This window comes from Stegodyphus dumicola, chromosome 2, assembly GCF_044657685.1.
Source record: "Stegodyphus dumicola isolate Sdum_Otavi_A_Nest chromosome 2, ASM4465768v1".
Lineage (NCBI taxonomy): Eukaryota > Metazoa > Arthropoda > Arachnida > Araneae > Eresidae > Stegodyphus > Stegodyphus dumicola.
The window spans coordinates 126,803,958-126,817,088 of NC_140769.1; the positions used below are offsets into that span (position 1 = coordinate 126,803,958).

The window sequence follows — 13,131 nt, forward strand, 5'->3', positions numbered from 1 at the left end:
GATCATTATAATAGCAAACACAAAAATAACTTATTTATTAGGTATATGAAGAAAAAAAATATAGCGATGATTACAAGCGTTGTTTACTGTCCATTGCATAACGCGAGAAGTGAGTCATACAAGGAGAGAATGTTCTCCTTCTTTTTTTTTTTTTTTTTTTTTTTTTCTTTTCCTTTTCCTTTTTCTTTTTTTTTCTTTTCTTTTTTTTTGGGGGGGATCAAGTCCAATCACAGTTAGCGGGGGTGAGGGGGGAAACTAACGTCGGAGTTGTACAGCCTCATCGCCTCCGTTATGAATTGCTCCACAATTATTACGTTGCAAAGATTCAAAGAAATAATCGTCGCCGTCTTCCTACGTTTAAACTAGAAATGTGGTCATGTTATGCTAGAACCTTAAATAACGAAGGACGCACCAATAATTTCGCGGAAGCAGCGCACAGACGTCTATAGTCCGAATTTGGTGTTTCACACCCCACATTATGGAAATTCATAGATGGTCTCAGACGTGTTCAAAAATCAATTGATCAATGTTATGAACAATTTGTACGTGGAGATGAACCGCCGCACAAGCGGAATAGGTATCTGAAAAATGATATGAGAACTAAAGTAATAGTTGAAGATTTTGAAAATTAAGAGATAATGGAATACCTGAAAGGTGTGGCGCATAATTTTGCAATGGATTAGTATAATAACAGTTCTGTGATGTAATCTTATTTATCTCTAATCTTATTTATGTGTAATTTATTTATCTGTAATCTTATTTATGTGTAATCTTATTTATCTGTAATTATATTTGTCTGCAATATAACTTTGTAACCATATGTTTATTTACCATTTCTGTATTTTGCCTTTTTGATGCAAATGTCCTCCATATCCCGGGGCCTTGACGTTGGTGAGGGGGCTTCTCACTAATCTGGGACGGAAAAAAAAAAAAAAAAAACATCTAGAACACTTTCACACATATACACACATATAATTTATTTCAAATATGCATGCAAACAATCGCTAATTCAATAAATAAAAAAATCAGTCATACTTCTTATTTATATTACTTCTTATTTATTCTAAAAATAAATAAAAATACGAAAAAAAATATGGTGTCAAACTGCCCCCGGGTCGAAACGTACGGCGTCGAACTGCCCCGGCGTCGAAACTTTGGCATCGAACAGTCGGCGTCGAAACGACCTGCTTCGACGGCCACGGTGAATAGGGGTCCTGGGCGAACAATTTCATTTAGTTCTCTCAACTATCTACTTTTTAGTCTGGTAATTAATTTCAGCTCTTCATTTTCTCTTATATATTCATATAACCTAAATTAATATGTCATTGCGTCAACTTATTAGGAACAGTTTAAATCTTATGGGTATAAAATGTATATAACTTTTATTTTCGATTTAAAAAAATAATTTTCTCCCTATTTATTTCTCATCATGCTGCACTGCACTTTACCATCAGAAATCTACGTACAACAGAAATCAGTTCAAACGCTTGAAAATTACCCAGTTGTTTCTAGTGAAGATATAAATTAGTAACGTAAATAAAATTTTCACAGCCATTTTTGGCTAGAACTTAGGAGATTACATGTTTTTATTTTCGGAGATTACATGAAATTCTGCTTTTATTTCTTTTCTTACTCTAGAAACTCTGGGTTTTGAGTTGGTTGTTTAGCCAATCAAATTTAATTAATATGTTTTAGTTTAGTTTACTGAAATGTAATTTGATTCTGTATTTAAGTTATATAACTAAAAACAAAAATTAATTCTTTCATTTTCTTTTACAGGAGGCAACATCGTGACACGCACGAATTTGCCCGTTCTAATAAGTATGATGAGTGTCGTAGAAATCTTAATGATGTTGTAACTATGAGTGAAACTTCAAGAATTTTACTAATTAATTTCAACTGGCAGCAAAATTAGGTTTTAACTCATGTTTTACAGTTTTCTTAAAGACTCGACTGTGTAATTTCAAACAACGCTTCCTATAATTCACAAGATTTTAACAAATCAGAACTTACTTTGTGGATTTTGAACTGTAACTGGTTTTACATGTTTCTAACTTATGATTTTAAGTTTAATATTGTTTTCGATATTTTTGATTGTTATGGCATATATATTTTTAAAACATTCCTTTTGACAAAAAATTCAAACAAAGGCATAAAAAATTAAGCGCATTCATAAACACTGATAACGAAAAGAAACAAAGACTTTCTTTTTCCTAATTTCTATTACATATATATTTCACGTTATGTAACTTGGATCTTAAATTTTAAAACAGCGTATCTCTTGACCCTGTCATTGTATTATTTGAAACTTACTTACGGACAATTTCTCTAAATTTATCTTAACTTTGCGAATAAACTTGCGTTTACATTCATACTTCGGATTTTTTTTTTTTTTTTTTTTTTTTTTTTTTTTAAGAATTGCCCATTATGATAGTCGTTGAACCAGTTTTGGTATAATAAAAGGAAATACCAAAATTTATCATTAGAATTATTTGCCATTGCAATGCTCTGCTAAGTGTTGAAAACTCATGATGTATTCGATGCTAAGCTGTTTTATCTGTAAAACAGACGGTATTTACACTTTGAAAACAAATGGGACAGTTCTCTATCTCCCGTTCTGTTGGACCGATTGTCGAAATTTAGTCTGCGTTTTCCATTTCTTGAAAGCGCGACCTGGGGTGTACAATGCACAAAAGAGAAAAAGAAAAGTACACGCAGAATCCATCATTTACGGGAATGGTTCCATGATCAATGAGGGAAAAAAATGGGACAGTTCTATATTTCCTATTCGCATATAAGCATTCTGTATCGCATCACGTGCATTAGGGAAAATCCGTACTTATTATTGGGCATACTTTCCGAGGACATCATTTTCTCTTGGTGTAATGACGTCTAGTAGGAATTCTTACAGTTTTATTGAATGATGCGCATGAGTGATAAGGAAGCATGAACATTATTGTTTGCATTCCTTGAATAATAATGCCAGACGTAAAAGTTGACATTCATCCTTCTGCAGATGGCATCCTGTTTATGAAATAATAAAATTATAAAATCCTTCAAAGATGCTGTTAATATCAGACGCAATCTCAAATGCTTAGATTATATAAAAAATGAGTTCATAAATTTAGTGCAAAAAGCAAAACACATTAGATTACACGAAAATCTCGACTCAAATGTAAAGGTATATGTATTAGTAAATATATTATTATTAAAATTTTGTTGCATTCTGTTCCTTTTACATTGTAGAAAATATTTCCTTTGCAACAGTATATGTTATTTGCATGTTAATGTTCATGTCTTTTACACTTCTAATATTCTATTGCCTTAAATGAAAGAAAAAAGCGCATTCAGTATATTCGCTGAATACACGCGTATAAGAAACATTCTTCTCTGATAAACACTATTTTTATACAAAGATACAAAAGCTATTACGCATTAAAATGGGCAATAAAGCACATGTTTATGGGAAATATTCAGTTTATACATAGTTATCTCTGTGTCCCAAATCTGTAGTAGTCTAACTTCAAAAATAAATTTTACTTTTTCAAACTGACTACAAATATCGGGGATTAGCTGTGTATTATGTTAGCTTCCACTGTTTTTGCTGTTTGCGAAAATTGACTTGTCTCTTGATTCCGGAGATTGCATCTGCAAAGAATCTACATTTAATGAACATGAAACAATGAATTAATAATCACAAAACCTTTCATATGAAAGATTTTAAATTAAGAATACATTTATTAAAAACCTCTGCACATAATATGCACATATAATGCACACATTTACAGAGCTAGCGTACTAGAAGAAATACTGATTTTCCTCTCTATGAAAGAAAAGCGCTACATTTTTTACATTAAATTCATCATAGTACAGTGCCGTAATAAGAGTAATTCCCAACAAAAATTCAACGCACGTTATTAACGATAGTAATCTTTTCGGTACTGCTATCAAAATGTAAATAAACTGGATGAAGGTGTGTTTTCGAGCCCAAGCAAAGGCATTCCTTAGCATAGAGAAAATGATGTCATCGGAAGCCGCATCCAATCACGAGGATGGATTTTTCCTGTTTGTGTGGAGCGGTATAGAATGCTTATGTGCTTCCCGCTCTACTGGGCCGATTGACGAAATTTAATTTAAGTTTCTCTCGAAAGCGCAACTTAGAAATACGTATTAGATTTATATTTAGCATTATTCTGATATAGGTATTTCGACACAAAATCGAACTTTTTCTGAAATGACATGCCAATTTTTTCCCATATTTCGATTCTACGACTCAAATTATGAAAAAACATCGACGTTTTCAGAAATTCGCACAAATATTTTTTAAAAAATCAGCTCTCAAAATTTTAGCTTCTCAAAGTTAATTGAATTCGATATATATTTATTAATATCTCTTTTTTATTAAACTTACTTGATTCCTTCTTCCAGAATTCGAAATTTAGGTTCATTCCAAATAAAATTCACCAATTTTTTTTTTATGATTTATTTTTTAAATTTATATTTTTAATATTTTTTTATAAAAATTTCGAAAAAAATGTTTGTATCAAAGCCTATAACATTTTTAACATCTACTTGAAGTAGATGTATTTCTAAGCATACCAGCAAATAATTAGAATTTTTTATTCAAAATTTGATAAGATATACGTGAATTCACATGTTGGCGCGTTTTCAATAGAAGCGATAATAACGAAAATTTGGGTTACGTTCTTTGTTAAAATTATTTTAAAGAATGAATGATGGACCTTTTTTTCCTCTCGTGCATCAATGGAGAAAAAAGGAAAGTTAGTAGGCTAATATAAATTAATTCAGTCAAGTGAATTATTCTTGGTGTAAACTGAAAAATATTCACTAAAGTAAACTTTTAATTTCGCAAAAATTTCACACTAAAAATTACAAAATTTAATATCTAGGAATAATTTGAGTTATAGAATCGAAATTTGGGGAGAAACTTATTTTTTATTTCAGAAAAGTCCAATTTTGTGTCCGAATACATATGTTAGAATAATACTATATGTAAATCTAATACATGATCTAAGACGCGCGCGCTTTCGAGTCATGAAAAACGTAATTTGAATTTCTTCAACCGGCCCATTAGATCGGGAAATACAGAACTACCCCATTTTTTTTCGCAGTGTACATTAGATTTATATAATGCTTTGTTCTAACATATGTATTTTGACACAAAATCTGATTCTGAAATAATGTGCCAATTGTTTTCCATATTTTTATTCTACGACTCAAATTATGCCAGTTGCCAAGTTTGTAAAACTCGCATGAATATGTTTTAAAAAAATCAACTCTAAAAATTTTGGCTTCCCCATGATAGTTGAATTTGGTATATATTTATTAGTATCTCTCTTTTATTAAACTTATTTGATTCTTCCTTTCACATTTCGAAATTTAGGTTCATACCAAATAATAAAATTCGCCCATTTTTTATGATATATTTTTAAAGTTGTATTTTAATATAATTATTACAAATTTCTCGAAAAAATTGAATTATAAAATCTTAAAGTAGCAGGTATTTCTAAGCATACCTGCAAATAATTAGAGTTTTTATTCAAGATTTCTTAAGATATACTTGAATTTACGTATTAGCGCGTTTTCTAATTTCGCATATTTATTATAAGCGATAATAACGCCAAATGTGGTTTATGCCACTTTGTTAAGTTTATTTGAAAGTATGAACGATGAACTTTTTTTTCCGCTGGTGTACAATGAGAAAAAAGAAAGGTAAATAAGTTGCTATAAATTAAGAAGTTCGCCTAGCGAATTACTCTTGGCGCAAACTGAAAAATATGCCTCAAGATAAATTTTTTAATTTCTTCATAAATTTCGCACCAAAAATTACCGAATTTAACATCTTGGCACAATCTGCATCGTAGAATCGAAATATGGAAAAAACTGGGATACTATTTTATGAAAAGTGTCCGAATTTGTATCTAAATACCTATATTAGAGCAATGCTACATATAAATCTGATAAATATTCAAAGTTGCGCTTTCGAGACATGGAAACCGCAAGTTAAATTTCGACAATCGACAGTAGAGCGGAAGATACAGAACTATTTTTTTCGCAAGATGTACGTGTTTCACAGCATTGAAATTTACAGATTTGTAGCTAAACGAAATAGTGTATTATGATGCTTAAAGCTCATTTACAGCTAATTATTATCTTGCCAAAAATATTTACAACTTAAGGAAACAAAACCCGGCATCATGCATTTACTTCTTTACATTTCAAGCTTTTTTTGCTAAATATAACCAGAAATGTTTACATGAACTATTAAGCTCGAATTAATTGCATTATTTGGTGCTATTATCTATATTAAGCGTGATGTAACAAATGTAGTCAAGAATGCGCCGTTAAGTTTTACATATATTATCTAATAAGTGACAATTAAATTTCTAATGTAGCAAATTTATCAATTCCTGAATTTTTCAAGGATATCTGATTTTGGAATTCCTATACATAGTAACAAATGCCCATTTTTAAAGACTGTTATTTTTACCTTTAGGATTTTAGTATATTTTCCTCATAATTTGAAGCATGTTTTTCATAATTAAAGCTATGATTTTTATTATTGATACACAAAGTTAAAGATAGCAATAGGTAAAGTTATAAATGCAGAATTGTATGTAAAGATTTCAAAGTATTAAATTTATGTCATAAAAATCAGTGGTCTTAAAACTTTGGCGATTAGGAGACCTGTAAAACAGTAGTTTCCTTTTGTGGAATATTGAAAACTATACCCTTTTTTCACTGTTTCATGGAAATCTGGAAAATACACTTTTTTGAAAAAAAATTTGTCCTACCCTCAGAAAAGTAAATGTTAAAATAGCTATGAAAAATATTAATATTGCATGCACATTATATGGGAAATGAAAAGACGTTATTTCATTATAATTTTACGTATAAAAACAAATTCACTCTGTGTTATTTTAGACAACGATAATAAACAGAACAACTCAAATAAATGTATAATTTACAACAGAAAGAACTAAAAAAAAAATATTTTAGATATTCAAATTTTCTGTCAGCGTGGTACTCGAAAATTCTTTCGAATTTGAATTTTTATTTCCGGAACTCTTAGAGGAAGTGTTTGGAACTTTCCTAGTTCTACGGAATACATTTCTAAAACTACTGTTTCAAACTAATTAAAATTCCAGCAACTATAATCATATTTGCAATTAATGTACCGGTATATACAACATGTGGAAAGAAAAGGGAAAAAAGGAATGTAGTTGAGGAAATTCGTATTAGTTTGGTTTATAGAATATGAAAAGAAAAGTAATTAATGAAATGGTATTGAGGAAATTCAAGTTAAATTATACTAACATTTCCTAATATATGACAATTTTAATAAAGAAATTATGTAATGAAGTATGCAAGTAACCTACCCTATTGCTCTAACATCAAACATTTCAGTACAAAATACTCAAACGTGATTCACTTGAATATGTATAGTTTAGTTACGAAATCTTTTAAGAGTTACTTAGTGTAATAATATACTAAATTCTAATTCCTTCCAAGACTTCTCAAATTATTTATTTGCATTCGAATATAATTTTCTAAAAATCTGGCTGTCAGCTATGAATTGAAAATAAAAATAATGTAAATAAATTTATGGCAAACATAATGCTCACATTAGACTTGCTCAGTGTTTATTCAAATAGGAATACTAAATTAGAAAAAAATTAGAATTGTACAAATTTAAATATTATCTGTAAATATACGATTGCATCTGATGTTTTTTACTCTTAGCTCTGTATATTATAGTATAAGAGAGTAAACTGTTTATTATGAAAGGGATTTCTCACCTAAAGTTGTGTAAAATATTATTGTGACTAATAAAGTCTTTTGTTGAATGGAAATAAATGCTTTTGCTTTTGTTTCTAAGTTGATCATCTTAAAAACCATTAATTACATTGTTTATTAAACATTAATACTTTGTTTAAACATTAATTACATTGCTTCATCATTAGTTACATTGCTAATCATTAATTACAATCGATTATACAATCATTAATACAATTGATATACTGAATTGATATCCGGAAACATGAATTTTCACCATGCCCTAAAATTACATCATTTACGAAATGAGTTAAAAACTATCCATTATTTATAATTCTTTGTTCAGATATATCACAGAAAAGTTATTTTACTGACATGAAATCTGGTGTAAATGAATCAGGTTATTACAATAATATAGAAAAAAATAAAATATGTTAAGAAATAAATATTGTTGTATGCGTACGGGTTCGCAATAGATTGAATGCACACAGGTCCGATGATAGGTAAGTAAAATTTTATTTTATTAAACGAAACACTTCAACATTCTGTAATTTTTCACAGGAATACTCGTACAGGTGCTCGCAGTATCACGGAGTACAATCAGTAGTTACACGTGAAACTACTAAGAACAATAAACACAACGTAATGCAAAGTGCACCTACAGAGAAAGCTAACCCGGACAAAACTCAGTTTATACCAAACAAACAACTGGCGACAACCATAATTAAACAACTACTGAGAACAAATGCTCTCTCCGTTTTCAACAGGCCGCCGAGATATTTCTAGTACGTTCTGCTTCTCGAAATTACTAGAAACCAATATGAGGTTCGAATAACATTTGCAGCTAATATTGTGATCAACTACATTTATTCAATTACAATACCTATTATGGTGATATAGAGACCAGACCTAAATGTCGCCAAATAATTGCTAAATTCGGGGAGTTTTCGCTCTTTCTCGCCAAATTTGGCGACAAAATAAGACCATTGCCAGCTTGGAGATATCTTTCCAAATTACCGAGATACTCATTTACTCAACAGTAAATTTACTTGCATCTGTGTTCTTCTCTCTTTAAATTTTTCGCATTACATTGCATAGAAAAATAAATTTCACATTTGCACTAAAATCATGTATCGATGTACAAAATTCGTAACAATATTATAAAATATAATAATATAATATAAATATTATAAAATATAATACTCTCTGTGTAGAAGAAATGGTTGAAGTGGTTTGCTTTTCTCAGCGTAGTACATGTAGACACGAGCGTATTATTAAGTGTACGTAGTACAACTTTCGAATAGCACATTTTTCAGGTCAGCCGGAGAAGAGTGAACATTTTTGTTTCAGATATTGTTATAGTTCACACAGCTCAGAAGAAGAAACATAAGGTACAAACAATTCATAATTAGTATATTAATGCACACACAAAAGCACATATAGCATAGATTAACACACGAATATTTTTAAATGTAATTAATTAATTTACTCTGTGCTACAAACAAGCGATTTTTCTTATTCCAGTTTAATTTTAAGCCTTGAAACCTTTTGTTAGCTATAAGTGAAATCCCTCTACTTAGTAAACGAAAACTTTCGTACAGTACAATGGCGCGGAATCTCATAAATTTTATTGTTGACAACGTAATAAAAGCGCTGCTTATCTTTCTTTAAAATCTCAGACATTCTTGAGAGTGTCTAATAACATGAACCCATCTTTGATAGGTACTTTTTATGTATGTTAGTTTCAGCGAGTTAAGATTATTCGCTGCAGCTAGCACCTAAAGGTACCTCGATTAGGGAAGACCCCACGAAGAAACCTTTGTGGGTAGGACCCTAAGGGTTGATTTGGTGTAGGTAAAAATATAGTTGCTATCCTATGTCAGTTTTTCGTGCGCTGTGTGATATGGTACTCAAAAATTCTCTGATACTGGTACAGTGTGGAAATATATGTGAACATACTTTAATATCTATGTAAGTTAAAACAAATAATGTGTTTGGTTTGATTGGTTTATTTAATTATGGCAAAGCAAGTGCTGCCTGTCTGCCTAAGGGCAAAGACGCCTTCTTTGAGACTTTATAATGAGAATATACACACGAGGAAAATCACGAAAATGCCCATGCAGCCAGCCCGTTTGCCTGTAATCGAGTACAGGTCGGAACTACCAGTGTTCAGGGATTTTACCGCTCTGCCATTGGTTGGCTTAAAACGAATGGAACATGAAGCAGATTCTAATTTAAGTGTTGCATGCTTGTAAGTTGAATAATTATTAATTATTTTACCTTGAATTTTTACACTTATAATTAATTACTTATACCTGACATTTGACACGATAAAAAGGGCACAAAATAAATATGATGTAAGCTTTTATATTGAGCTAGCAGAACTTTCACACGCTTACGTTTTAACTGAATGCTGAACTCCTGGTTTCATATCTGTTGGCACGAAAACGAAAACAAAAATAAAATAAAATACATACACAATAATAAGCATGTAGCGCAAGATCAGCGCTACCTATAGAAAATGGTAAAATAAGACATAAAATGGTTTGAAACTTAATAGATGTTATGTAGAGGAGGTGGGGTTGTAGGATCTTAAACTCGCGTTAGTATCTATTAATTCGTATTTGAAGTTGTCAGCAAAATTTACTGAATTATTTCTGATTGCTTTTGTGAAGAAATTGACGTAACTTATATATGAAAGAACTGACAGAATGTGAAGAAATTGACGTGAACAATGAACTTGAAGGAACTGACGTAACGTTGATAAATATCTTTAAGTCTTTAGTTTTGAGATCACTGTGTTGTTGTTTATTGCAAGCAAACTAAGGTGCGCGAGTGATATTATTGTTCTGATATAAAATATGTGTTTGAACACAGCGCTCCATGCAGTCAAAGCATACGTCATAATGAGTCTTAGAATACCTGTATAAATTTGCTTTTTTCGTACAAGGTAAAGTGGAAATTAAATTTTGAGGAGAAAATTTACTTTTAGAGCAATTTAAATGGCTTGCCTATTGCAACCGATACTTGTGGTTTCCACGTAAATGTGGTATTGAACCTCACTCGTGTACATGTGGCCCTGAGGACTTTGGGAACTGTCTTTTTAAAAAGCGCGATTTATTTGCCATTATTCCTCCTTCTGCTTAGGCCGATGAGCAACAGTTTGGAATTTTAAATATTAATTCTTGTACTCCATTTAGTGCAACAATCATGTACTTCATGCATTTTACCTTGTGCATGCCCAATCCAAATCCTAGATTCGGCGAACTCGAAATTATCACTATATCGTCATCGGCAGCTTTGTCTTAATTTTAATCACTCAGTAAGCTTAGCTGCGGAGAGGAAAAGGGGTTCCATTAGTCCATGACGTGTTAAAGATATATGATTGGGCCATAAGGATATATTCCCTACAGCATCTCAAAAAACTAACAGCAGTCGTAGCATTAGGGACTTCCCCGTAGGCCAGAAGTAAGTATGGTAAATCTCTCTCCCACTCTTTCCGAAATTCTGTGAAGCTGTGATGTATCATTCCCTTCAAAACAGCATTAAATATTTCTACAAGGCCGTTTCACTTGGGTGCTAAAGAGTAGAACCCTCGTGAAAATCCGATCGTTTCCAGAAACTCTGGAGTCAGTGACGCAGTATTGCTTTGTCAAGAGAATCCAGTGCGTGTCTGCAACTATGCACCACATGTCGATTTTGTTTTAAGATTCTTCAATGGTTCAGCGTCTGGCCATCTCTTGGCTGGTTGACAGCACGCAGCAAATATTTCTAACCTCAGTATCTTGGTTCCGCAGGTCCGATCATATCCACACAAATGATATGAAAAGGTTTGTAAAGAAGTGCAATGGCCTAATAGGAACTTCATCAAAAAGACCTTTTTAGCTTGAAGGTGACAGGGCGTACAAGTGTTTCGCTATTCATTCACATTTTTGTTTTATTCAGGCCAATAAGAGGAATATCTCAATCGTTTAGCAGGTTTAGTTTTTTCCAAATGATCACTCGACAAGCTAGAATGACCTAATACAAAATGTGTTTTCTTGCCACATTGGGAACAGCTAATTGGTGAAATCTTTCTCCTAAAATCTTATCTTTAAGGCATAAAGAATTGTCAATAACAATGAAATTATTACTTTCGTTCTTAGCATCATGCCAGTACGTTTGTAAAGATGGGTTATTTATTTGTTGAACCCGAAACACTTCTGAATCCGAAAAACAACCATTTTTTTTCTCATGATATCTTAATAATCATCCTTACCTGTCTTTTCATGTAGCAGCGCACAACATTCTATTGTGTTTTTAACAGTTCCCTTACATGTTTACATTTTCCTATCATGTTTAAATATTTCGCCAAAATTTCCGGTTTCATAAAAAGTCGTTCAACCATACTATCATTACTAATGTTTGCAATTCTGCATTTAAAATTAAATTGTCGCTTATCATCTCCATTTACTTAATTAAAAGCACTTAAAAGGGTAAATCACTTCATAACTTATCAACGCTTTCACATGTTATAAAAACAGATGACGTAAGTTTAGCATCTTTAGAGTATTTCGATAAATGTAATTTATTGAGAGGAGCATTTAAAACTGGTCCGAATGTTGACGCCTGAACATAACAGTTCCATATGGCGTATGATACCTTTGTAGTACAATATCAGCCTTAACAGCAGTTAATAGCATGTCTGTATTTGCCACTGCACTAATTTACCATCACAAATAAACTTAGCAGTCGGTATGTCATCGATTAATTCACTTTTAGTTTCTTGATTTATATTAAAATATTTAGATGAATTTTTGGCCAATATAGAAAATTATAATTATTCTTAATTTCTTCCTCATAATTGTTTTTTCTTATATACATGCATCAATATATTATTATACCTAGAATTACGCTTTGAACATATCAGTTGAGAAGAGCAATTTCTAGTTCTGCAGGTCATTTTGGAATAAAGAAATGACCTGTTAGAATTTTTTAAACCCGTTTTCTTCTCTTACGTTTACATAACATATTTGCCTGAAATTTAAAGTACTTTTCCGTTTCGCCGGCGCAAATCTCGCCAAGCAGACTTTATTGGCGACAACATACAGTATACACATAAAAAATATTTAAAAAAATGTTAGTTTTAAGAATTCTTTTTTTAAAGGCATAAACATTTTAATATCGCTTAAAATTTTATAAAAAACCGATAAATAAAGACAATAAATTTGTAAAAAGACATTAATTTAAGAATTTACTACGCTTTCATGGTTCAGCATCCTGATTCGCCGGTTCATATCACGTAACCCCAAGCGATCTCATCTCACGTAAACTACTCTCTACAAAAATCTAATG

General features: G+C 31.3%; 1 protein-coding gene across 1 annotated transcript in view; it reads left to right on the top strand.

The window, feature by feature from the left end:
- The window catches only part of LOC118200687 (lachesin-like), a 232,236-nt gene extending 224,364 nt beyond the window's left edge, over positions 1–7,872 (top strand). Inside the window, exon 10 of the mRNA XM_085810219.1 lies at positions 1,780–7,872. Coding sequence (XP_085666345.1) covers positions 1,780–1,859 — 80 coding nt within the window. The 3' untranslated portion in view covers positions 1,860–7,872. The remainder of the gene's footprint in view (positions 1–1,779) is intronic.
- Positions 7,873–13,131: the final 5,259 nt, after the last annotated feature.